Source organism: Terrapene carolina, unplaced genomic scaffold (genome assembly GCF_002925995.2).
Source record: "Terrapene carolina triunguis isolate 2854851 unplaced genomic scaffold, T_m_triunguis-2.0 Scaffold96, whole genome shotgun sequence".
NCBI lineage: Eukaryota > Metazoa > Chordata > Testudines > Emydidae > Terrapene > Terrapene triunguis.
The window spans coordinates 40,301,103-40,328,161 of record NW_020664447.1 but is presented as its reverse complement, the minus strand read 5'-3'; the positions used below and the strand labels follow the sequence as shown (position 1 = coordinate 40,328,161).

General features: G+C 41.3%; 1 protein-coding gene across 1 annotated transcript in view; it reads right to left on the bottom strand.

Moving 5' to 3' along the window:
- Window positions 1–3,257: 3,257 nt before the first annotated feature.
- The window catches only part of LOC112104900 (cytosolic phospholipase A2 epsilon-like), a 45,388-nt gene continuing 21,586 nt past the window's right edge, over window positions 3,258–27,059 (bottom strand). The window contains exons 7-21 of the mRNA XM_024197502.1: window positions 26,451–26,493; window positions 25,755–25,818; window positions 23,591–23,757; window positions 23,369–23,446; window positions 22,606–22,643; window positions 19,466–19,601; window positions 17,772–17,908; window positions 16,808–17,030; window positions 15,373–15,487; window positions 12,353–12,490; window positions 9,970–10,077; window positions 8,682–8,873; window positions 8,002–8,171; window positions 5,182–5,368; window positions 3,258–3,493 (exon numbers count right to left, since the gene is read on the bottom strand). Coding sequence (XP_024053270.1) covers window positions 3,258–3,493; window positions 5,182–5,368; window positions 8,002–8,171; window positions 8,682–8,873; window positions 9,970–10,077; window positions 12,353–12,490; window positions 15,373–15,487; window positions 16,808–17,030; window positions 17,772–17,908; window positions 19,466–19,601; window positions 22,606–22,643; window positions 23,369–23,446; window positions 23,591–23,757; window positions 25,755–25,818; window positions 26,451–26,493 — 2,032 coding nt within the window. The remainder of the gene's footprint in view (window positions 3,494–5,181; window positions 5,369–8,001; window positions 8,172–8,681; window positions 8,874–9,969; window positions 10,078–12,352; window positions 12,491–15,372; window positions 15,488–16,807; window positions 17,031–17,771; window positions 17,909–19,465; window positions 19,602–22,605; window positions 22,644–23,368; window positions 23,447–23,590; window positions 23,758–25,754; window positions 25,819–26,450; window positions 26,494–27,059) is intronic.

The following is a 27,059-nucleotide window of genomic DNA, read 5'->3' as shown; positions in this document are numbered from 1 at the left end:
GTTACCCTTCCCTTTATAGTTATGACAGCCCGTGAACAACAATTGTTTGCCACCATAGCCGCTACTGGAACCTGGGTCCAAACTGAAGCAGTCCTGAAGCTAGCCCTCAGCAGCTCCTGAATAGCTCCGGTGTCCATGTGCTTGCCCTCACGCTGGTGCAGGGATGAATTCTACAAGCCGTGGTGGATACAGCAACTTTGTCTGGACAGAGTCCCCTCAGAAGAAGCAGCAGGGACTGAAAGGTACTGTGATTCTTTCTTCCAGCAGTGAAATCTTCACCCTTTCACAAGGGAACACAGCACTATAGGAAATGCCATACTGGATTCTATTTTCAACAGTGGCCAGTACCTGAAGTTTATGGGGGCATTGTAAAATAGAGCTGGGTGAGGAAAGAGGTTCTGTTTTGTAGAAGATATTGATATTTCAAAATCTGGATTCATTCTGAATGAAAACCAAAAACTTAATCATTCTCCACAAAAGAGAATACAACCCCAGGGCTGTCCTGCTGTGGGGCTGCCCCAGAGTCGCACTAGAAGCACTAAGGTTGCCCTGTCTGTGGTAGTCTCCTGATGGGCTACCCTAGGGCCATAGACCCTGCAAGCACTGGAATTCATGACCCCGAGGCAGTCTTGATGGAGAGCTGAGCTAACACAAAGCCATGGACCCTGGTGGTCCAAGCTGCCAAGGAGCTGGACTGGTAAGCATCTAGTAAAATGGTCAGGTTTCCAACAGACCCATCGGAACTTCAGCCAAATTGAACCTTCTCCACAAAATGGTTCAATTTTGCTGAATCAACAAATTCAGACAAAAAATATTGTAGCAAAATTTTCCCAGTGTAAAACCCCCATATAGTCCAATTCTGCAATAGTGTGCTTGTGGGAAAAGATCCTTCCTAATTCCAGGCAGTGATATATTGTCTTGTGCCCTGAAGCATGAGAATTGCTATCTGCATATGTTTATTCTATCTAGTATAACAATGGATGATATTCTTAGTAGTCATGTAAACGTCCAACCCCTTTCAAACACCTAATAAGCATTTTGTCTCAACAACATCTGTGGGAATAAGCTCCACAGGTTATTTGTGAGTTTTGTAAGGTTCCCCTTGCTCTTGTGTCATGAAAAGGATAAATAGGAGTACCCAACTGATCTCTATTTTGTACCATTTATTAATTTATATTCCTCTATGATGCATTCTCTTATTCATCTGCTCTCTAAATTAGAAATCTCTTTTCATAGCTGTAACTAAGAATTGAAAGGTAGCTGGCAAAATGATATAATAATAAATGAAGCGCATTCTGCCTATGCCATTGAAATCACTTCAAACCTGAATCTTTTTGTAGTCTGTATTTCCCCATATGCAAAGAGTAAAACATGTACCTCTAGTCTGAATGTGTTTTATTTCCAATTAAGAAACAACAAAAGTACATATATAGATTTCCATGATAGAGTGAGCAACTGTTGCTGACTCTGTTACGTACCGAGTCTGACCTGAAACATACAATTATGGCTGTCTCACAACCGTCCCTGTCATAGGCAGGGAGACTTCTCTATGTTTAAAGGTGCAGAACACACCAAAAAATCAGGATTACATCATATCCTTTCAAGTCCATACCTACTGCATAATAGGTAAAAATGGTGGCCCACTTCTCTTCATCCAATATTCAAGTAGTTGACTGCCCCCCTAACACTGTTTCTCTGAGGGAACAGACTTATTTTTTGCTCCCACCCATGTCCAGAAAAGTCTTCCGGATGAGCTAGAAGTATCCTGTCCATCCTGCCTGAGCATGAGCAAAACACGCTCCCATTCTCAATGTCAGTTCTGATTCACTGGCTCTGGGTTGTAAATAGGTAGCAAGAGTATGAGCCCGTTAGCTGCAGCTAGAAAATGCCTGGGGTTTCCTTAGAGGCTGCGGCAAGGCCTGATGGGCACCTCAGCCGTGTTGTCTAGTGTTAGCACTGGCTGCAGGAATAATTCATGATCTAGCTGCTGCAGGATTGTGGGAAGGTCGTCACAAGCAACTATCAACCCACAAAATGTTTCTAAGATAGGTGAGAGAGAGAGGAACCACCCAGGGCAGCCCCCTAGAAGACCATTTATAGCAAGGGTTGTGGCTACTTACCACCTCCTGAAGATCAGGGAGAAGTTGAAGGGCCATCCAGCTCCAAAAGAGATTAGACTGGTGGGGAGGGGTATTTTAGGCCACTTGGGGAAGGGGAAGGAAGGTGTTTCTACCTGAAGGCTGGGCAAGTTGAACACTTGGGACCCACATATTTCTAGTCAACATTTGGTCACACAAATAACATATCTTGAAAATCACTATCGAAGTTGCACATTCCTAATAATCTGCATGCTGCCTTATGCATGGCACCCTATGAAAAGATACACCTTGAAGTACTCCATTAATAATGTGTTATTTAACAATTTGTGTGGCAGTGAAAATGAGTTGTAACAAAAATTACTGAACCCTGTGATATTGTTTATGGACAGTGACGACTTTACAGATTTTTTTTAAGAATGCCAAAGAGTCATCAAACTGAAGTGCTAAGGGAAGCAGAGAGAGCAAATTGAAAATAACAGAGACAAGAGACAAATAATCAGATCAATGACGACAGACTCTTCTCCTGTGTGTCCACGACAATGAAATAGTGCCAGCAAAATGGATTAGCTATGTGCTATAAAGACTCCAATTCACAAAGCAGCATTTCTGGCAGAAAACAAAGCAGAATTACTGACTTTTTAAAAGGATGATTTAGACACAGTTGTATTTTTGTGTGAGCATGTTAAAATACTTTTTAATGGATTGTATATTTTATTAACATGACAAGGTGCACTTCTTTAACTTAAAATGAATGTATATCTGTGGATAAACTGATAAGGTAAGAAAATCTAAAATTTAACCTTGATGGTGTGAAGTTTGGTTGCAATTGAACCATCTGTAAAGTCTTGGTCATGATGTGATTTAGCAAACTCTGTTTATTTGAACCTTCACTTAACTGGGATGAACTGGACTCCATGGAGGCATGAGGATGAGGCTACTATTAGATATATAACGTTAGCAAGCCATCAAAAGGCTTTGGTCTCTCTACATAGTAGAAGACACAAGAAATAGAATCCCGGGAGATTAAGTCTATTGGATAGTGACTATTTTATTTGCTGTTTCCTCCATTCCACTACTGTGCGCAAGGCCTGAACAATCAAGTTTTCATTATTCAGGATATTGTAGTCAATCATTTTCACCAGATTGTCAAAATTCTCTTCACTGAATGAGAGTTCCCTTGTAGTATATGGGAGCTTGCTGTTTCCTCCGTTCCACTGCTGTGCGCAAGGCCTGAACAATCAAGTTTTCATTATTCAGAATATTGTAGTCAGTCATTTTCACCAGATTGTCAAAATTCTCTTCACTGAATGAGAGCTCCCTCGTAGTATATGGGGAAAGGGGACTGGAGACATCAACTTTCCCCTCCTCCATCTCTGTGGGGCTGCGTTCCACACCTAAGAAAAAAATGTAGTAAGTTTTACCAGTGAAACATTACTGCAGTTTGGAGCTTATATCAATTAACAAGGCAATAATTGGCCAGGGAGGGAGATTTCTCTCTAGCGAGATAGCTTGCAAAGTTAATTGCCATAGGGATGTACAAATATCTCTAGCAAAATCAAGTTTTTCAATCTCTACATCACCACTCTCCAGAACTGATGAAAACCAGATTGCTGATAGGGTCAGGATGGGGAAGAACCCACTGTAACAACACTTACTACAGGTCAGCCCTCTGAGTATCATTTACAGGGGACCTACATGATCTGCATATCTGCTTCCCCAATCTAGAAAGAAAGATGCCTCAATGGTAGTGAGCAAAAACAAAATGGAATACTGAGAGCAGGAGAAAATGTAAAAGACAGGTGGCCACTCAAAAATATATTATAATCAGTGAAACAATGACCCAGCCGATACAGGCTAGCCATACTGAAGGGAAAATGATGACCCATTCAGTGAGCAGATTGTTGATACCGTTGACAAATATATGCTGGTTAGCATATATACATCTATTAATAATAGGTATTAGTAAGTGTTCAGCACAAATATCATTAAGCACAAATATAGCAGTTATATGGCCTAAATTTGCCTATGATTTTGATATAATGCTGCTCACTTATTCTAAGTATCTCATAACCCGTTGCATCCCCTGAAGTAAGTTTTGGCTTGAGCAATTAAGAAAGCTGTCAAGATCAGGACAGATGAGTGCTTTACCATAGCAACAGAAAGGGAGTTACTCTCACAGGCCTGTATTGGAATGTCCCAAAGAAAAGAGGACAAGACATATGATTTTTCTACCCTAGTACAAACCTAGGAGGTGCCTTCATGCCTGTTGGTGCCTGAATTGCAGGTGTTCAAAACAGAGAGAGAGAGAAGTACATCATTGTACCAGAAAAACAAGGTAGAAAGCTGATCGTTTAAATCTCGTTTCAGATGATGTACACAGTATCTTTTGCTTGTAAACCGGCAGGGTATAAAAACATGGCTCATGAGGTGTAACTTTGGGAGCACATCTTCTGCGTAAGGTGAATGTAACACTGCTGCACAAGATGGCTTCTCTGACAGTGGTATCACATAGAACCTTTTTCCTGTACTATATTATTATTGAGTTATAGCAATAAACCTGACTGACATTGGTTATTTGGTCTCTTGAGTATATTTCATAACATACCAAAGTGTAGTCAAGCAATTGACTATACAATTTATCAACAATGCTGAAAGCAAAGTTCTCAACCCATCAAGACCCAAGTGTGTGATACAGGCCTTTACATGTGTGTAAAAAAACCCCAAAACAGTAGATGTCACTGAAGCTTGTAGTGGTTCTGGGCTTTGCTTCAACAATACAGTGTTTCTCAGACCCTCCATTTTAAGGATTTGCATTTTTGATTAAGTTAATTTTCATTTATACACAGCAAGACAACACCATGTGTGTGAGATTAAAATAATTGTGTGGCTAAAATGAGCACTGTGCCTTTAATGATGGATGGTTGAGTGGCATTGACTCAGTGAAAATGGTCGTTCTTGTCCGTGGAAAAGTTGATCGTATTGAAATGAGAAAGGAGGATACAGCCAACAGAGAGTCATCAGATATGAAATGGGCAGGACAGGCTGATCAAGGAGATAACATTACTGTCTGCTGATAACTTACCAGGAGCTTTGTATTTTTTGAAGGTGTCATTTACTAATGGGAAAAAAAGCACTATAGGAGCTCTTGGACTCTCAGCATCTTCAAACAGATAGCACTCCTTCAGATTTTTCCTGTCTTCCTCACTCATCTCGATTCTGGGGAATGGGATTCCCCGCTCCGAGAAGTACTTCGCAATTAGGTCCAGAGGCTGAATCATCACAGAACAAAGATTTTAGAACTCAAAAAAGGGACAAAGACCAGGATTTCCTGAAACAAAGTAACTAATGTTAAACTGCCTTTCTATACCTAAGGGGTTACACAGGAATTCCTATGGGAACACATGAGGTTGGAGAAAGACTACATCATAGAATACTGATGTTGCAGTTTATTTTGCTCCCTGTAGCACTTTAAACAAAATGAGAAAGCAGTTACAAGTAGTATAGATTCCACAGGCAGCGGAAAACTAAAGTATTAATTTAAATCTACTATGGAGTAAGAGGATTCCATAAATAGATCATTTTGAAATGGAACATCAGAGAGGAAAGCACAAAGAGTGTATGTATCTTTCTAAGATACTTATATGGGCCCCATCACCAAAGTATCTGAGCACCTTACAATCTTTAATGTATTTAGCTTCACATCACCCCTCTGAGGTAGGGAAGTGCAATTATCCCCATCTTCACAGATCAGAGGATGAAGCACAGAAAAGCTAAGTGACCTACCCAATGTCACACAAAGTCTGTGGAGAAGCAGGGAATTGAATCTGGACTTCCCAAAGCCTGGGCTAGTGCTCCAACTACCAGTTCATCCTTCATCAGGATAATTTGTAACATGCAAAATTAGTTAATGAAAGACCTTGTAGAAATTTGAATCCAAAGATAGTGAATTGTCCCATCTACCACAGAGTCAGCTGCCAGAAAACCTCATATAATCTAATCAAAAAGGAAGTAATAGCCATATAATTACATGTAATTTTGTGATGAACTAGTCAGAAAACTGAAATTTTTCCTGTAAGCAATTTTGAACGACAAAAAAAAAAAATCTTCATCTTAAATGTTTTAGTAAAAAAAAAAAATCAGTTTTCTATTCAGAAACGTTTGAACTGATTAAAAGTGAGATTTTTTGTTTCAAATCAACATTTCAAATTGAAAGATTTTTCATTTCATTTAGACAACTTCACTCCTATGTCACAATGGAACTCTCCACAATAAGAGTAAACCTTGTCTGTGCAGGAGATATAACTTTCTCCAGGGGTGATCCGAGACAGTGAAAAGAACTCCCCCACAAAGGACCATCAAAAACCTCATCACTTTCCGCTCCAAGTCCAAGGGGAATTTCTTTGATCTTGCCTTCTCTAATAGGAATACAAATCAACAGGTACATTTATTTAACAACCACCACCTACCAAACAAGACACACATGCACTTCTCCCTCTGGGGAGAAAATGAAAGAACAAACAGCATGTGACAGATGTGTAGTCACATTGCTTAATGCAATACTGGAAGGCACTCAGATACTATGATGATGAGTTTCAAGTCACCATTTTGAAATAAAATGTTGGGGTTTTATGGTTTTTTATAAACCAAAATGACAACTGTGTAAGTTGAAATAAAATGAAAAAAATGAGTTTCATTTCAAAATGTTGATTTGTCATTTGAGATTTAATGTAGGAAAATCTAATTTTTCTTGGAATTGACATTTCCCGCCACAAAAAAATCAGTTTCAACACAACTGTACTTTTTGGTAGGTATATTTTCGTCACAAGAAATTTTTATCAACCTTAATAATTACTTTTTTTATTGTGTGTGCCTGCCAATTACTTTTCCTAGTTTTACTAGAAAATTACTAAGGAACACTGAGAATATCTTCATAAATTATCTTCCGTGAATTTGTTGGAATAGTATAGATTCATAGATTTTAAGGGCAATTGTCATCATCTATTATCTGACCTCCTACATAACACAGGCCATAGGACTTCCCTGAATTAAGTCCTGCTTCAAGTACAATACACAGAACAGAAAGATTTATCAAACACCTCTATTTTTCAGCATTATTATTAACAATTCTACCATTTCGAACTAGTAATGGACCAATGCCATTGTTAGGATTTCTTGTCTTTCCAATATACTTTAAAAACTCCTCCTTATTGTCCTTAATTCTGATGGCCATAGATTTCTCCCTATCAGATCAGCCATTGACAGACTTAGGAATTAAAACAGAGAATTAGAAGCATAGATAGTGTCAATTAAATAGAGAATTTAGGCCACAGTTTCTGAAACAAGGAGGTGTGCCATTGTCGAACTAGTAGTGCAAACTAAATGAAGTTTCATTCTTCTGGAATCAATTTCCACTTCTACTATTGGAAAGTTAGTAATTTTGGCCACAGGCACCGGCTTCTAATTTTCCCCAGGGGTGCTCAATCCGTGCTCAGCCCCAGGTGTTGGTGATGGGGCCCACTCCACCCATCCCCCCAAGGCCCCGCCCCACCTGGCCTCTTTCCTCTCCCGCTCCACCCCGCCTCTTTCCCACCTCTTCGCCCCTCCCCCGAGCACGCCCCATCCCCGCTTCTCCCAGCGCCTCCTGCATGTCACGGAACAGCTGTTCCGCAGCATGCAAGAGGCGCTGGGAGGGAGGGGAGGACTTGATCGGCGGGGTGGGAGTGGAGGGTAGGAGAGAGCTTGGCTGCCAGTGTGTGCTAAGCAGCAGCTAATTTTTCTTCATGGATACTCCAGCCCTGGAGCACCCACAGAATCGGTACCTATGATTTTGGCTACTAAATGCTAAAAGCTTTGAGGAAAATGGCCATAATCGAAAACCAAAGGATAATTTGACTCTTCTCACCAATGTCTGTGATCCTCCACTGTAATTTAAATGCAGGATGACATCCACTTTCCTCTGAGGTAGCAAGAGTGGTGGGTAACTGGTATTGATAAAAAATCCAGTATCTGCCAGGGATAGAGGGTGCTGTGCTGTTTCAATTAGTTTGTTAGGGTAAGTGTCTATCACGGTGTCTGAAATACAAACATGTCCTGTTATAACTACCATAAGAATAGATGAGCTGCTTCCCTGATGATAATAATAAATGGGTCAAAGAGAAGAAAGGAGAATTCTGCCCCTACCCCATTGCTTTCTTTGGGTGTTGACACACTGTTGTACCACAGCAGTTCCGCCTTGACTTAGAGGAACAAGTCTCTTGTTGTTCACTCCCTTCTTAGACTCCTCACATTGTTTTCAGCCTTTTTGTCTATCTATTTTGCCCCTCCCCCAACTTTGTAGTCACTGTGCCTGGTGACATGCAACCCAACAAAAAATTAACTGAGACCCAACAAAGCAATTTCATTATGAACATTCAGCCCTGTACAAGCCAACAGACTGAACTTTAGTTCAAACTTCAGTGCTTGAGGAAGGGGATGTGGAATTTAAACATGAAATCCACATATTCTCCACAGCACTCAGCTCTCCTCAGTGCATTCCAAACCATCTCAAAATATACCACTGCAAACCATGCTTTATTACTGTGCCTTTCCATGAAGAAAAATGCTCATTCTCCAGGTACTCATTGTGCATCTGGAAGCCCCTTAGGAAATTGGGGAATTCTGCAATTGTTGGGCGCCCTGTTAAGACATCTCGGAAAGCAGTAGAAAGGGCGCCTGCAGGAGTCAACAGGCGAGTCTCTGTCTCATGAGGCTTTATGTGCAGAACAGGATCTTCCTCTGCGGAAAGGGAGGAAATCTAAAATTCTTAGTTTGTCTAGATTAATTTGGGGGCGGGGAGTTCTCTGCAGCAATAAATAAATAAATAAATAATAATAATAATAATAATGCAATCATTCATAAATTGAATTTCTGGCCAACCCATAAAAAGGATAACTGTAATAAGCTAAGGCCTCGAATCCAAATAAAACTCAGAGTGGGAGCAAAATGATAAAGAAACCCCACAAAAACTCAGTACATTAAATGAACTACTACCCACAAATATAACATTAAGTTTACAATTAAAACCTAATATTTTAGACTTAACTAGAATGGTGTCCCATTTGTAATTTGGTGCAGAGGCACCGACTTTCTGATTTCTCAGGGGGTGCTCAACCCCTGCTCTGCTCTAGACCCCACCCCCTCTCCACCCCTTCCCCCAAGTCCCCACCCCCGCCCGCCTCTTCCCGTCCCACCCTGCCTCTTCCCACCCCGTTCCACCCCCCTCCACCAAATGTGCCCACCCTTGCTCCACCTCTTCCTGCCCCTGCTCCACTCTCCCTCTCCAGCACCTCCTGCTCACTACTGAACAGCTGTTCCGCATTCAGGAGGTGCTGGGGAGGAGGGGGAGGAACAGATCGGCAGGGCCCACCGGCGGGTGGGAGGAGCTGATCAGCGGGGCCCATTGGTGAGTGCTGAGCACCCACTATTTTTTTCTGTGGGTGCTCCAGCCCCAGAGTCCCCTGGAGTTGACGCCTATGATTTGGTGTATGGTGCAGGGAATAGTATGCAGAGTCAAGGGCTCTCTATGAAGACAACACTGCTCCCTCAACTTTTGAGGCGGTAACTTGAATATTTTTCCTACTTCCTTTTGCATCTCCCTTGCTCAAGGCAAAGCAGCTCCTAAATCAAGCAAAGAGATTGCTTTACAACAATAGAAGATCCTTTAATCCCTCTCCTGCCCTTCCCCCTCTGACCATGCTATCTTTGCAGTAAGGCTTTAAAATCTCTTCAAAATGAGAGTGTATTATTTATACGTCAGACAAGTGTGGAGTACCAAGTATGGAAAAACAAAAACAACAGGTGAATGAGATGATAAAAAAGATAAACCACCCACCAATGTCTTTTACTCGGTCTCTAGTCCATCTGTACCAGAAGTCCTCTGAATCAAAGGCTAAATTCCAGAAGTACATCACGTCCAAGGAAAATATACCACTCCACATGCCTGTAAAGTGGAAGAGATTCAATAGAAACTAATTTGATGAAGTCTTGGAAGCATTTTAACTAAAAACTGCCTTTTGTCCTATCCCTTGAACATTTCCTTCCAAATTTTATAGACATCTTTGTGGGCATAGTTCCAATACTGCAAACACTTACACATATGCTTACACTTATTTGCATGAGTATTCCCATTGAAATCAAGTGTTTGCAAGACTGGAGCCTATCTGAGCTACTGTTATAAGTACTTCAGCTGTAGGAGCTTTAAATGCTAACTAGTTCCAAGTAAAGTCAGACTCAGAAAATGTTAAATTGTTTAACTACATAAGGTAGCAGTTTTCAAGTTATCTTCCCATCTCAGCTTTGCAGCTTCTTCATATTTCATCAGAAAAACATACATATTTTGTTCCTTTTTTAATATCTCAATTTCTTTTTCCCTTTGCTATTATTTAATTGAATAACATTATTAGCTCTCTGAAGATTGCATTAAAAAGCTGTTTTGTATTCTACTGTTTCAGAACATTACTGTTCTGTTTAATTATGTTGATGTTTATTAGGCTACGTTTCAATGCTATGTTGCTATATTCATCAGGATTACAATAAGAGCCAAGTGGAAAAGAACAGAATAAGTCAAAATATTCTGTTTCATTTTTGGTCAAAATCTTGTTTTGATTAACATTTTCTCACAAGCTATAGTTAAAAGTTAGCAATTGGACTATGTTGCAAAGTACACCCTGGCAGCCCCACCCAAACCTGACAACAATGGTCGGGTGTGGGTCAGGTCAGTTATGAAAACAACTCAAAACTCTCGGGCTCAGGTCATGTTCGGATTAGGCTTTAAAATTAGGCCCAAGTAGACTTAAGTCCACAGAGGGCAATGCTGTAACGAGAAGACACCCTGCTTCACATTACCAAGCCAGGCCTCCTGAACCCAACCCTGCTGCCACTGTGTCTCCTTTCATCCTTCCCTCCTGGGGACTGTGCAGCAGCTGCAGGAAGCAAAACTCTGCCCTTCCGCCCTGCAGGCAGCTCCACACTTGGCTCGGCTGCGCAGGCTCCCCATTGTCTGTGTGGCGGCACCCGCAGGAGGTGGTGCGGGGAGCAGAGGGCTAACCCAGTGCTGCTGGAGCCCTGGGCAGGGAAGCCAAAGTGTGGAGCCGTCACAGATGGGGCACAATGCTGGGGGCCTGGCAGCCGCTGAAAGACTGAAACAGGAACTGGACCAGGCTCAGGGCAGCTGGAACTGATGCTGAAGGGGGAGCAGCCATGTCTGCTCCAGACACAGAAACTTTGCAAGTCCCCCAGTGGATGCAGTGCCCCCACATGCACTGAGAGATCCTGGGCCCCCATGGAGATGCTCAGCGCCATGAAAGTAGGGGGATAAAAGATGCCAGTGATTGCGAGGCAGCAGGGACTGCAAAGCCCAGCGTCGCCAGCCACTATTCCCTGGTGCTACCTGACCACTCCACCTACCAGCTGGAGGATCTGGAGATCCTGTTGAGTGACCAGGGCCAGCCCTAAAAGACCATATGTGCTTGGTGTGAAAAAAGGAGACAATAGGGCAAGCGAGAGCAGCAGCCACCTCCTGCCCACCCTGCCTATCTGCCTGCTGCTCAGCTACTGACACAACCAGCCTGTGCTGCAGTGCAGCACCCCTGCAGCTCCAGCTACTACCACCATCCTCCCGCTGGGCACAGCTACAAGGGGTGCACTAGCTGTTGGCTCTGCAGGCAATGGCACCACTTGCCCCCTCCCATTCTCTCCCACACCTTCTCCACCCCCATTACACACGAGACCCTTGCAACCCCCAACCCAACTCCAACAGGACTTAACTGCAAGAGTTGGGTTTAGGTCGGGTATGAAAACAACTCAACGATCTCAAGCTTGGGTCAGGCTCAAATTTGTTGTGGTCTGGTCAGTTTCAAGTCAGGCTTTAAAACTGAAAAGGGCTGAATTCCAAATAATTGTGATATAAAAGGTAGCGAATGCTAATGTTGGACAAATCAACTCAAGTAAAGGTATATAGAATCTAGCCGCTGCCCTATGTTTGTGAGTTGCCTGGTTTCAGAGCACAGTTAAACCAAACATACAACAGGTTTAGTTACACTAGGACAATTTAAATTCACATGGAAAATCATTATCTGTTAGTGACATAGGTGGTACCATACATAGATTTCTGGCAGGTGATTCCACACCAGTGATAGATCACTTGCTCACCAATGCCTAGTTATACACCCAGCTGTATTCTTATTAGGTTAACAATTGCTCTAGATAATCGTCACCTTCCATGTAGCAAATCCGGCTTTCTGGGAACTTCTTCATCAGTCTTCCCATGAAAAATTCACTTCCAAAATCTTCTGCGCGAATAAATGCTCCATATTTCCAGAATCCCACCTCATAGGGAGTGAACTCCAACCATTCTATAGTGAGAGCAACAAAAAAGGCTTTTACTGCAGTGCTAGACTGTGGGGGAAAGACACTCATATCAGATGACTAGAAAAAAAATCAAGTGGAATATACCTTCCAGCATCAACTTCTTTGTGTATAATTATAGTTTTAAAACCATCAGATTTTGTTACTATCTATATTTCTATTCAATACTGGTTGCAACACCGATGAGCCTAGAAAGCAAATTTTCCTCATACATCAGCAGGGGATGGTCCCTCCATGTACGGACTGAGGTCCATTAATACAGCAATTTGGGAGTGGAAGGAGCTTGGACAGAACAAACCCATTAGTACTCAGCTATAGTTGTTCATCTATATAGTTTTATATAGCTCAACTTCCCATTGGAAAATCATGCTCTAAGAGTCTTCTAAGTGCCTATGCTCCAACAATGAACAGTACAGAACAAACAAAGGAACAGTCCAATTCTGATTTGGATGACATAATTAAATCTATACCCTGTGAAGACAAGCTCATACTTCTGGGACACTAGAATGCCAGACTTGGAAAAGATAGTGAGGTTTGGAATGGTGTAATAAAGAACAATGGAGTCAGAAAAATAAACAGCAATGGTGTGCTGAGCATGAGTTTGTTATTATCAACACAATCTTCAGGCAAGCCAACAGACATAAAACCTCTTGGATGCATCCAAGATCAAAGCACTGTCACCTGATTGATTCTGCCATGATAAGGGAAAGAGGCGTTAGGGTCATCAAGATCACCAGAACAGTGCCAGGGACAAACTGTTGAACTGACCACGGGATGATCAGAGCCATTTTTAATTTACATGCTGTTCAGCGAAACAATGCTGAACAAGATTAAATCAAAATTGAACCAAGCAAAGCTGAGACATCCATTTCATCAACAAAAACTAAGGGAAAACTTAGAGGAAAAATGTGATAGCATTACATCATCACCCAATAATCTACTCAAAAAGTGGAATATATTCAAATCAGCCATTCTTCGAGCCTCAGAAGAAACTCTAAGCAAAAATCAAAGAGAGCACCAGGATTGGTTATATTAAACCAATGATGAAATCAAAAAGATCCTCAAGGAAAAGAAAAGATGTGTTTGTGTCTTGGCACATAGACAAAGAATGAACATCAAAGAAAGATACGTTCAAATATCCGCAAGCCAAGGATCAAAGACACCTTTATGTTCTACAGGATAACTGGTGGGAAAAGAAAGCAGAAGAAATACAGCAATATGCCAATACTAAGAGCACAAAGTTGTTTTAGAAGTTCCTGAAGACCATTTATGGCCCACTGAAATCCAGACTAGCTCCTTTAAAGAGTTCAGATGGATCTACCTTAATCAAGGACAAGAGGCATCTCTGAAAAATAAGTGTAGAACTTCACTGAGCTACTCAACCATCCCACTATGGGCAATCAACAGGTGCTAGAGGAACCAACCCAGTACCCCATATATGAAGAAACTGACCAGCCATCTATCACCGAGGAAGTGAAAAAAGCTGTCGAACAAATGAAGTCAGGTAAATCACCAGGTTAAGACAGCATCCCAGCTGAAATCTTTGAACTTGCAGGCCCCAAAACTGTCAGCTATCTATACAAAATCATTAAGAATATCTGGGAAGCCAAGGAAATTCCTCAGGACTTCAAAGATATAATCCTAGTTAATCTGTACAACAATAAAGGCTACAAATCTGACTGTGGTAACTACCAGGATATCTCCGTGCTATCTATTGATAGTAAAATCCTTGTTTGCATTTTTCTCAGTCAGCTTGTGGAAACAGTATCACAGAAGTTTCTACCAGAGACCCAGTGTGAATTTGGAGCACCACAGGCCTGATATTTGTTTTGAGGCAGATTCAGGAAAAATGCACTGAGCAAAACATTGAACTGTATGCTGCCTTTGTTGATCTAAACAATTTGTCTTGACAAGATGCGTAGAAATGGCCTCTGGAAAATTCTAGAGGGATAGGTCATGTTATCAGAATGGGCAATGACCGTCTCCCAAAAAAAAAGCTCTCTGTGGTGAGCTGACACTTGGAAAATGCAGGAAGGGTGGTCAACAAAAACACTTCAAAGACATCCTTAGGCAGAAACTGACCTTATGCAGCATAAATTGTTACAACTTTGAAGACATAGCCAAGGAGAGACCTGAATGGAGAGCAACTATCAGTAAAGGTTGCAAATACTTTAAGGAAGACAGATGGAAAAAAAATTTTTTTAAAAGGACCAAGCATCACACCAAGTCTTCAGTGGGAACTTGTGCATTCCTGTGTGACATCTGTTCATGCTCCTCACAGATCTGAACTATACAGCCACATGACAACACACGTGATGCTGTGACGTCATCATCAGATACAACAGACATACATTATAGCTGAGGTAAAGGTTATTTCCTTCAGGCCAACACTGATAAGAAGCCCAGGACTTCTATTTGCTTTCTCTCCTCTTGACTATTCATACTAAGCAAGCATAGTTAAATCAATGATAAATGAGATGTATATTTGATTGGCATTGCACCCAAAAGTTCACAGGTTTATCTGAGGCGCCTTGGGACTTCCTGATTCTACAAAATGTGTCTAGAAATCTCTCTGTCAAAAGATTTCTGGTACTTTTTGTAGTGAGGATAAACTCTGAACTTGACATGTCCTGTGCTAGAAATGAACTTTCATTTCTGGTCCAAGTCAGAACTCAAAAGACTACAGGCATCAAACAAAAACATTTAACATTCTTTTTTAAAACTGTATCCACAGTTTTTTGAACTTTAAAAAAGGGTTAGTCTGGGGCTAGGGACAAAGGGTTATAATGTTAGTGGAACTGGTTTATCACACAAAATGAATGAAGATTTCTTAGAATATAAATCACATACTCTAAAATATCACCATTACCTCTAAAATCTTGAGCACTATAGTTGTTTTTGAGGTTGATAGCCATGTAAATGGGCAGCGGATTCTGGCCCTCATTCATTGCCTGTCGCTGATCCGAGAGTTTATGGTTATCTTTCTGTTTTTGAAGAAAAATAATTAATAGGAAAAAATGGATGTGCATTTGAATTTTTATAATGTAACATCTGAACTTCAGCCAGGTTTCCTTTTATGTTCTCAACTCATTGGGCTGTGTATAAATGTTTGTCTAGGCTATTCCAAACTTGCCAAAAGTCCCAGTAACAGCAGCTATTCTTTGATGCTTACATGTTATTAAGAAATGTGGTCAGTTTGACTGTAGATTCAAACAAGCACAGACAGGGAAATTCATGGGAAGAGACAGGTGACTAGAGTGCAGCAGGGACTGGAGCTGTCTAAGTTATGATCATCTTAGGCAGGTTATGCTGCAATGTTCCAGATATAGAAGTGCTGAGGTATGCATTATACTGGATCTGATGCATTAAACTTCTTTGCTTGTAAAAAGAAATTATTAGGAAATAACCTATTTTAGTCGGTTTTCAAATACTGTTATTTCTAAACAAAAAATTTTCAACCTTGTTAATGGCACTCATCCTAAGGTGACATTGCCTTAAGTTTTTAAAACATTTTGGAGTTATTCCAGCACCAAATGATTTAATAAATCCACGCTTTACTTCCTTAGCTGTTCTAAAATTCTTTAGATATGCATATAAAACAGTAAGACCTGGCCAATATTTGGTGAATATATTTGACAAATTTCACCATTTTCCATCCAAAAAAATGCATTTGTCAAATACTTTTTTTAAAACAGATTTAACTAGCTGCATAGCTGATCCAATACCATTTGGCAAATACATTTCTCAATGAGTACAAGTGAAATCCATACAATAATACATTCAAGGGATATTCTTTTCTGCAATTCAACTAGCTCTAAAAACAACACTGAAAGTATAGAAATAAGACAGTATTACAAACACATACGAAACAAGTGGTCTGTGATGTAATTAGGATTTATGTCACCTTCTTGAAGCCAATTTTACAGTGTCAATTTAGTTTTTAACCAAAAATGAATGTTTGAGCATATGCAATGTCCAAATAGGCATCGGAATTACAAAATGAATCCCAGGGATTCAGATTTTTAAAAACAAAAAGTGGCAGCCAAAGGGTGGCATGTTGGAATTTCTTGGCTCGAACAGTTTAAGGTTCCATGGTACCCATAGGTCTGCGACATTTTTAAAGTGAGAACAGTCTTTGTATTTGAATATACAGTTGTATCTATTTGCAACAAAAGATTCTAACAAATTCTTTGCATCAATAACCCTACAGTGTTGTTGGATAGGCATCCCTTTCCGTGTTTATTTTCTGCTCATTTTTAGCAATAGAAGTTCACCAGGTCTGAAAAGAATGGTATATTCAATACCTCATCATGTAGCATGTATTCAACCATGAGCCCCCACAAGTCTATAAAAGACGTGTTGTGTCCTTGTTGGCGCCGCTCTTTCAGCTCATTGTAATAGTACTTCAGACGGTCCAAAGTAAAAGCCTTAATCTTGCATTTGGTCACTTGCTTCCGAGCTTTATTGATTGCTTCCTCCAGATACTTGTGTGACCAATCAGCATCTTCGTACAAGTTTGCCATAGTCCTGAGGAAGGGAGATAAGATATTAAACAATAAGGGTAGGCCTACACTGGAGATGGAGATATAATTTCCAGCTTGGGCAGACATACTAGCACTAACTTTTATTGAGACAGCCTGCTAAAAATAGCAGTGTAGCTGAGGCTGCATGGCAGTGGGATGGGATATCTGCCCTGAGTACACACCTAGGGTTTCAGATGGGATTGTTCTCATGTTGGCTAGCCCATCCCGCTGTCTGTGCAGCCATGGCTACGCTGGTAATTTTAATATGCTGAAGCTAGCGCGGGTATGTCTACCCAAACTGGAAATTACACCTCCAACTCCACTGTAGGAGGGAATGGTCAGTGTGCATGGCCAGGATGTAAAATCCCACCCCTTCATCTTCCTATCTCCAATCCTATCCCAAAGACAAGATTCAGTATGATGGATCTAGGGTATAATTGACATAATACAGAAAGGTAATAGACATTTAAATAAATATACATTCTTAACAGTGATTTGAACTCTACTTCTGAGTTCTAAGACACACACAGTATCCATTAGGTGGCACAGGTAGTTGGCCAGTGTGACTGCCCACCGCTTAGCTTATGGTATTTTTGTTCTCAGTGGATACATGGGGAAATATGTGGGCTTATTTTTTATCTGTAAAGTGTCACGCAAACCAACAGTGTTATATAACTAATAAATAAATAAATAAATAGTGGCATGCAGAAAGATCCAATAAAATCGTTGTTCATGTCCAGCTTACCATGTAGTGCCCGATAAACCAGTCATGTAAGAAACACTGTCCAAGATATTCAGTTTCTGAAGACCCAACAGGCTGCCATACATTGCTGTTAATGATCTTGTCCCACCCCCTGTTGTCGTGATTGCCACCACCGGCACCTGCTCAACACACATAGGAGAAGACAGGTGAAAAACAACTGAATGTCAGAGATAAGAAATGATTTGTATGAAAGATGGAAATGGTAAAGGCATGGATAATACCAATATAAAATGATGTCAGTTTGTGAGCAATTACATGATTTATGTTAACTACTTCCATTCCTATCTCCTAACTGATGGGACAGTGAAGGCTCACATTCTGTTGCTTCAGATTTGTTTGTTTGTTTTTATTATACAATTGGAGATCAACTCACTATATTAGAATTTTCCTAACGTGCATCATCTGGAAGTCAGCATAAAAAAAATAGGCATTGCCCTACCGGAACAGTTTTTTAATCCATTATTCTGACTCTGACACTGGTCAGGGCTTCAGAAAAATGCACAAACACCTTATAATAAGTGGAATTGTCATGGGGGTGCTTCCTGACTCCAACCTGATCATTATTTGATGTCCTTCTTAATCTTACTAAGCCATTTACTTCCATAACATCCTGTGACAGTGAGTTGCATGGCTGATTATATGTTGTGTAGAAAGATATGCTCATCTGCCCATTTAAATTTGTTACCTTTTAATTTCATCATGTGCTCTGCTGTTCTTTTGTCATGGAAAAGAGTAAATGAGTAGAGCTGGGTGGGAAACAGTTTTCCCGTCCCCCAAGAATTTTTGAGAGGGCAACATTTTTTGCAACTCAATACCCCACCCTCCCACCCAAAAATTAGATTGCATTAATGGGAACATTTCGTTTCAACAACGTTGGTTTTGTTTTGATTTTGACCTTTGCCAAAAAATCGTTAATTTTTTTTAGTGTAACTTTTCATTTTGAACTAAAAAATAAAGTCAGCCAAAGATCCCCATTACAACAGACATATTCCCACCCTGCCTCCATCATACAAACTACCTCCACTCAGCAATTGCAGACACTCCCCTAGCGTCTACTACAAACCTCCTGCCTGACAAGCATCCCCCCTTCCTTGATACAAATGAGCAGTGTACAAAAGGAAACTAACTCATGACATCAGGGGACTGTAGAGAGGCTGTAAAGACATACATCACCTGATCTGATCTGCCCCACCTCGCTCACCATACTGCTACGGCAGCTCCTATGCTCCCAGTCTCTCCGTCCAGAGATCTGGACCTGCCCTTGGGAGGTAACAGGAGGGAAAGGACTCCTGCCCTGCATGGTGCTGGGGGTGGAGGTGGGTGGCTGGGACCCAGTGCCCTGGACATCCTCAAACTTTTGCCTGGGGATGTGTGGGAGGGAGGAGGCACCGGCAGGCTGTACAACTCCTAGACTTGTTTCTCCCGCCAGTGGTCAGCACCTGTGCAGGGAGTGTCATCTCTGTTCAAAGCTACCAATAAATGCAGCCTAATATATCTGATTAATCCTGGAGCCACTCATTGCACTCCTTGAAAGCAAATAACCCATTGCTTACTTCTAAGGCTTCCTGACTACTCGGAAGATGTACTGCTCCTGTAAGAAAAATGCCACCAGCTGAGCGCAGCACTACCATTGGGAAGAGGAGAGAGGGGGACACCCACAATTCAGTTCCACATACTTCATGGTCCTGCAGGTCGTCCTCTAGCTGGAGCACCTTCTTCACAGCAGCAGCAACATACTTCTTCCTTTTACACAGGAAGTCCTGCTCCTCTTTGCACAAGTTAAACCCAAAGCGCACGTCCATGTCTTTTGGCCTGAAACACAAACCACAGTAAATGTCGTCTTCTTTGATTCCCATCCATCAGCTCAGCAATGACAAAAAATGTATGCACATATATTATTACTTAGGACCTATATAGAGCAGACAATCAATAAACTCCATCATCAGACTTACACGACAGGCTATTTCCACCCTGTATATAGACTGAGCAATGTAAGAAAGAGGGTAATATTTCTATTACCGGCACATGAGGAGCAACAATATGGACAAAGGATAGGCCCCAGCATGCTTCAGGTTTCTTGCAAAAGGGGTCACAAAGGAAAGTATGACAATTTGGCAATTTTTCATTTGAAGGGTGATTTTTGAACTTTTAGTATTTTTTCCTGTGTCAATCTATTTCTCATCAAACCACCATGAAAAATTCAAATAGCACTCCGAGTTTATAGTTTCATCTTTTGTTTTTTGCCCTTGCAATGAGGTTGTTTACAAAGAAAAGGTTTAGTGTTCCTGTTAAACTGAATTCTGCAACACAACCTTAATTGTGATACAGCTACCATTGCACCACCTGGTCAAATTCTGCCCTCAGCTAACTCATGAAACCCCATTGACTTGTGTGCAGTTGTACAGGTGTAGTTCTGTGTATAATCTGCTTCTATTAGAAAAAAGCTGGATAACCCCACTCTGTGTGCACTTCTTACATTGGTAATGAACAAGTATGCTGGGCAAGGTCAATGTTCTATTTTCATTTGTTTATATTACATTAGCACCCAAAATGTGGTAGGTGTTGCCTAGACATATGCACGGAGAGCTTGCAATCTAAGGCACAGATCCTGCAAGACCTCCCCTCCCAAGTAGATCTTCATGGCCATTCGGGCTAATCTAAGTGTCTGTCCCTGCAAACACTTAAGCACATGGACAATTCCAATGAATTTCCTCACGTGAGTAAAATTAAGCATGTGCTTAAGTGTTTGCAGAATTGGGACTTAGAAGACAAAAACACAAATGGTGATTCATATCTGTGTGTTTGTCTTCAAAAACTCCTAAAGGATAGAATGTCAGAATTTCCCAAGAGGCTTTTGGTCACATTGCCCTCTGGTGGTTGCAAACTACACAGGATATTAGCTGAAATGATAGTTCATGAGCATGGATGTTTCATGGGTGACTACTATAATTTTCCATTCCCAGCCACTTTTGCAAAGCACACATCATTCACTTACCAAGTTTAATCTTTAAAAATAAAGTCATTTTAATGATTTTCTGAATGTAAAAATATGTCTGAATATTTTCAGAATGGTAGGGAAAAAAACCCTCACACCCAAAAAAAGTCCCAAACAGCTGTATCTATTTTCTTCAGACTTTCTAATAAAGTTCACTTCTGGATTGAGATTAAGCACACAGCTCTTCCTCCTTTCTAGAAAGTGGAAGGGTATCGTTCATGTGGTCCTTTTTCTTTGTAAACTAGAATACTGTCAAGATCTGAAAAACTTTTTCAAGGCTGCAGTGACATATGCTTTACTATGTCTTCTCTGATCAAGTCTGACTAACTAATATTCTATGAGATATTGCATTTATAGGCAGACAGGAAAAACTTTTCCCATCCTGCAAAAAAATTCAAGATTTTGAAAAAAAAAATTCCCATCTTGAATCAGGATGAAAAGTCAGAATCTCAAAAAATTTCACAAAACAAAATCTGAAAAAATTTCAGTTGAAGAACTTTGTTTTGATAATTCTGAAACATTTTGTTTAGATTTTTGACCTTTAAAAAACATTTTTAACAGTACTATAATTAGCTTGAATTTTTAAACAAAAAGACATTTCACCCTGGAAAACTGGAATTTTTCATTAAGAAAATGTTGAAATGAAACATTTCAATAATTTCAAACCGTTTTTTTTTTTAAATTCAAGTCAAAAAGTTTGCTGAAACTGAAACTTTTCATGAGAAAGGGTCCATTTCAATGAATTGACATTTTCCAGTGAAATAACGTTTCATCAAAAATTCCCAACCAGCTCTATTTACAATATTACATGTAATATTAGTTTTACCTTGCAAGATTATTGGTTCATCTGAGGAGAAGGGAAGCATCAGTCAGTGTGTGTTTAAATTTCAGATTGCTGGCTAACCTCTGCTTTATGAGTCCCATGAAAATAATGACCATACTGAGCCAGACTTGCTTATGCCGAGGGAATCTTTGTTTAGCCAGCCACAGAAAGATTTCTCCAAGACAAAAGGATTCTCCAGTGGTGTTGAGCCATCCTGGCAGTGCCTAAGCCACTCTCTCCCCTTGTCTAGAGCAGAGGGCAGGGAAAGGGGAAATGGGGGATCGCCAAAAACTCCTTGCATCCCAGTGATTCCCAGCAGCCACAAGCTCCTTCAGGCCATTGGCACCTGGGGTCTGACCTAGTTTAGAGCAGCACCAGCATTGGGAGACCACATAGGTGACTTAGTCACCTTTCCACCCTGCCCACACCCACAACTAGTGCTGGAAGACCTTCACCTGGACTCCAGAATCTGGCCAATTGTGTGTTATAATACACACATCATGTGCTCTTTTATGTTTGGTTGGTTTTTAAAGTGCAATTATTCTCCGAAAAGCAACTGCAGAAATGGCAGCATGGGATTCCATGTTTACTGTTTCAGTGATTCCATATCAAACGTGCTAAGTTTACAAGTAAAAAGTTTTTTCCCTGACTTCTGGCCCTACAAATTCCACCTGAAAGTCAAGCTGTGTTCTTTTTTTCTTGTGCATCAGACCCAGTAATAAAGGTTCTGTCAGCCAAATTGTGCCTCAGTTACATATGTGCAACCTCATTATCTTCACATTATGCTTTCAGTGACGCCTGTGCAGATACAACTGGTTGAATCTCAGTTAACATTTCCTTTGATGATGCATGAGAAGCAATGGAACCCATCTCGCTTGTGGTCGACAAAACTTTTGTCTTTCAGGGCTGTGTGTTTTTTAACACCTCTGAAGGACGAAAGTTTTGTCTTTCATTTGCCAGCGTAGACAATGCCTAAGAACCAAGATAAGAAATCTTACCAGTCTTTTGCCTTCACATGCAAGTCAAATGTTTTGTCCTGGAAATTAAGAAAGTAGATAAATTATCATCATATTTTTAAACCTTCCTTTCTCTTAGTCTTAGAGTGAGTTTTGCCTGCTCTCCAATTAGCAATATCTGAAATGTCTAATTATAGTATATGCTCAAATAACTGCAAATGTATTTGCAGATAATGGAAAAATGCAAATGTACAATGGATAAAGTAATAAGTGGAACAGTCTCATGTTCTATTTGGAGGTTTATTGTGGCAAGGTGTTAGTAATAGAATGCAATATTAATTGTTAGTTTAACAAAATACCATGTGTTAGATAGAATATAGTGGGAGAAGTATTATCAATAAATTGTGATTGTCTTCAATTTAATGAAGAAAATCAACACCGAAGGCCTGATTGTAATTAAACAATGTACACTGAAATTTCATTTTATCACCAACAATAATGAAAAGGCATTACCCCCATTTTTTATAAATGCATTCTGGCATGTGTGTGACAGAGGGATTTGTAGTCTTATAGATCATTTAAGTATAGAATCTTAAGGCTGCAGGTTTCAAATGGTTATCAGGACAAAAAAAAATGATTGTTGCTATTTGGTACTTTAATAAGTATGATGATTTCTGAGCAATTTTTATAAACCTACATAATCAGCTACACTTTGCACAACAATTATGATGTTAATAACTTTCTCGCGTTAGTAAAAACTTAAACATAGTTAAAATATTTATTCCAAAAGGTTTGCAGCACTCACCATTGCTATGGTTATTTTCTTTTGCAAAGGGAGTGAATTTAGAGGCAGAGGCAGGGATTCTTCTTTATCTGAGGTCTGCTGAATTAAAAGAAAAGTGGAAATGGTGGTGATTTCTCACAAGGAGAAAAGGGCTCACCCTCCCCAAAACACATGAATTAGATTGATGTTGCTGTTTACATTCTACTCCAAACGATATTTTCATTAAGGCTAATGATAACATACAACACAGTCATGCATCTTCTTTGGCAGTGTAACATCCAGTTTTGTTTGGTTATTCTTGACACAGTGAAACACAATGGCATCTCTATTCCTGAGGCTGGAGTCAGCATCCAATGAAATCTTCTGGGTTTCTTCATAGGATCCTTGGACTGTAAGTGTGAGCTCTTCCTCTAAAGACAAAAGAGAGTGAACAAGGAGAATCTTAACAGTAGTTGCCCAGAAATAAACTTTGCATGATTTATACACTGCATTCACTGAGGAGTTCTTTGCATTGTCCTCATAATAGTGGTTGCTTAGTAAATCTAGAGACTGCCCCCAAAAGATACTAAAAATCCCATCTATCTAAAATCCCATAACAAATATTCAGGTAAATGAGGATTCAAATAATTCAGTGAGTCACTGAGTAAGTGCTTTAATTGGAGGACTCTAACCAAGATTTAGATTAGAAGGAATTTCAGATTAAAGGGGCTTTTTTTGGATAAATACGATTCAAACTAGATATGGGAGCCATTTATTCACTGCCATTCTATTCTGATATGCATTGTACTTTATGTCATACTCCTTATAAAAGCCAAAGGTCCTACTTGCAATTCAAATAGACTGATTTATCAGTGTCTTTCTGTGATAACTGCTCAGTAGCAATGGTGGGGGACATGGATCAGCATTCATGTCGCACTCCCTGTCAGTAGCCGGCCCAGCCCAGGGAAGCTAATGATCCAACCAGTGGACCAAATTCAGTGATGAATCCTGGTCACATGCCACCTGAGGCACATTGCGCATACACTAACAAGCGGCAGCAATGGTGTTCGCAAAAAACGATCCTTCCATTCAGTGCCAATTCAGATATTTCTTGGAGATGGGATGGGGGGGAAATTCCACTCCTTCCTCCCCTGGCAGGGGCCTGGTTCTGGGTCCCCATTCTCACAGAGACCCTAGGTCTCCTCAGCCAGAAAGTACCCTGTCTCTAATCCACACAGCACATGAGCCAAGCCAGTACTGCCAGGGGTCAAGTTCTCTGCAGACTCCCCTACGCTCCACAGTACAGAAACAGACTTCCCACACACTGGATCGCAACACCTTTTGGCCTGTCTGCCCCTCAATCTGCATCGAGGAGTGGGCAGGTGAAATTTAAGCAGCATTACAACCCCATGTGACAGGTCACAACATCACTCACTGAAATTTGGCCTGGCCACCCTTCTATCTGTACCCCAAATTTCATGGGGCCCTAGGCAGCTCCGTGCTGCATACGCAGTAGAACCAGCCCTGGCGACCAGCACTATTCCTCAGCTGCCCCCCCCCCCACCGCAAGGGGCAGGGCCATCCCTAGGGGGGTGTGGGGCCCCGGACAACTCCCTCCACCCTGCCTCTTACCCTTCCCCCCTGCTCCGTCCCCGCCCCACACCCCTTCCACTTCTTCCCCCAGTGACCCCGCACTCACCGGCAGCGGCGGGAAGCAGAGCAACCCGGCCCCAGCCCACTCTACTCCGCCAGCTGCAGCGCTCCACTTCCCGCCGCCAGTGAGTGCGGGGAAAGGATCGCCCCCCACACTCACCGGCGGCGGGAAGCAGAGCGCCGCGGCTGGGAGATGGCGAAGTGGAGCAGGCTGGGGCCAGGCTGCTCCGCTTCCCACCACTGCGGGTGAGTGGGGGGATCCCTTCCCCCAAGGCCCCTCCCCCGAGCGACATTAGCCCCCTGCTAATCCCCCGGGCCACTCTGGACCTGTGGTGCCCCCAAAAGTGGCCCCCACACAGCTCCTGCCTCCCAGACCCTGGGGGTCCTGGAGCCCTACACAGCCCCCCCGCGGTGGGGCTGCATAGGGCACCCAAATGGCTAGGGACAGCCCTGAGCAGGACCATCCCAGACAGGTGTGTGTCCAATCTCTTCTTAATAACCTCCAATGATAGGGATTCCACAACCTCCCTTGGAAGCCTAGTCCAGTGCTTAACTACCCTTACAGTTGGCAAGTGGCTCCTAATATCTAATCTAAATCTCCCAAAGTGCAGATTAAGCCCATTACTTCTTGTCCTACTGTCAGTGAGCAGGGAGAACAACTGAACACAGTCCTCTTTATAACAGCCCTTAATAATGGATTACTCATTTTCTAACTTTGATTATAACTACTGAATCATAACATATAAACAGCCAGTTCATGAAGCAATAACCTCACTTGTGGATTGTTGCTTTAGCTTCTTTGCCTGCCCATTAACTTCCAAACAGGAAACTTCACGTGACTGTAACAGAGATGACCAAATAAATGACAAAGAGTGACACAGGTGGGATTCTAAATGAGTCACATTGTTCTCCATCAACTCCTCTGGTTGATTAAGCAGTGACAACAAAGGGAATCATATCTAGTCCTTAGATGGGGGGATGGTGACTGTGACATATTGTTTCCATGTTGGGGAGTATAAAGGAGGAGAAAATAGGAGCATCTTACAAGTATGAACAGAAAAGTAATGTACTCTTCAAGGGAGGGGGAATAATGGAATGGAAAGCTATTCAGATAACAGGTTCTTTTTAGAGAGAATAGCTTGAGGGAAGCTGCTTGTGTGTGTTTTATCACTTTTAATAATTAAGCACTAACCACTTTAGGGAACAGCATAGGAGTAGTGGCTAGGGAAATTCTCACACCTGCATTAGGAGGTGGGAAATACTGGGTGCTCACAGCTGTACCACTTTCAGTCTTTGGCAGAAGGTGACACTCTGCTAGAGTAGCAGAGAGTTCACAGCTATCCCAGTTCCAGACTGTCTCTCCATAGGAGTGTGTGGTTCGAGCACTGGACAGCACGTTTTCCTAGTGCTAGCAGTAATACAAGTACTTGTTGTGTGGGACAGGAAAGATCTCAGGAAATAAAAAGATTACCACTAGTATTCCATTAGTAATGATGTTTTCAGGACAGTCCAGACTAAAAAACAAAATTAAAAATACAAATGTCAAGCTTAGAATTATTTAAATGACTCTAAGAATATCAGCCACAGACTTTTCCCCTCCACTTTTATATTGCTCACTTAATTTTTTTTTTAAACTCATAGATGTCCCAGAAGTGGGCCTGGCACTAGAAGCCAGTTCTAGCATATGGGTATTGTGCAAGTTTGCATGCACTTCTTTAACAGTGAAAAATAGAAGTTAACCTTTAAAGCCCCTGATATTCCAGCCGGGGAACTGTGCCAAGCCAAAGCTGTGCACTGTGTCAAAGCATGCAGCGATTTCTTATATACTCCATACCTAAACTGTGAAGAGGTTGAGATCATTAAATCTGTCTGAATGGTTCAAACCCAGGCCTCCATAAATGAAAACCGGATGCATTCATCTAAGGTTCCATACTAGCACAATGAGGGGAGAATTTTCTACACTCATTTTAAAGGTGAACTGCAAAATGGAAATGAAACTCAAAATAATACCAGATTTTTTGTGTGTGTGTGTGTGTGTGTGTGTGTGTGTGTGTGTGTGTGTGTGTGTGTGTGTGTGTGT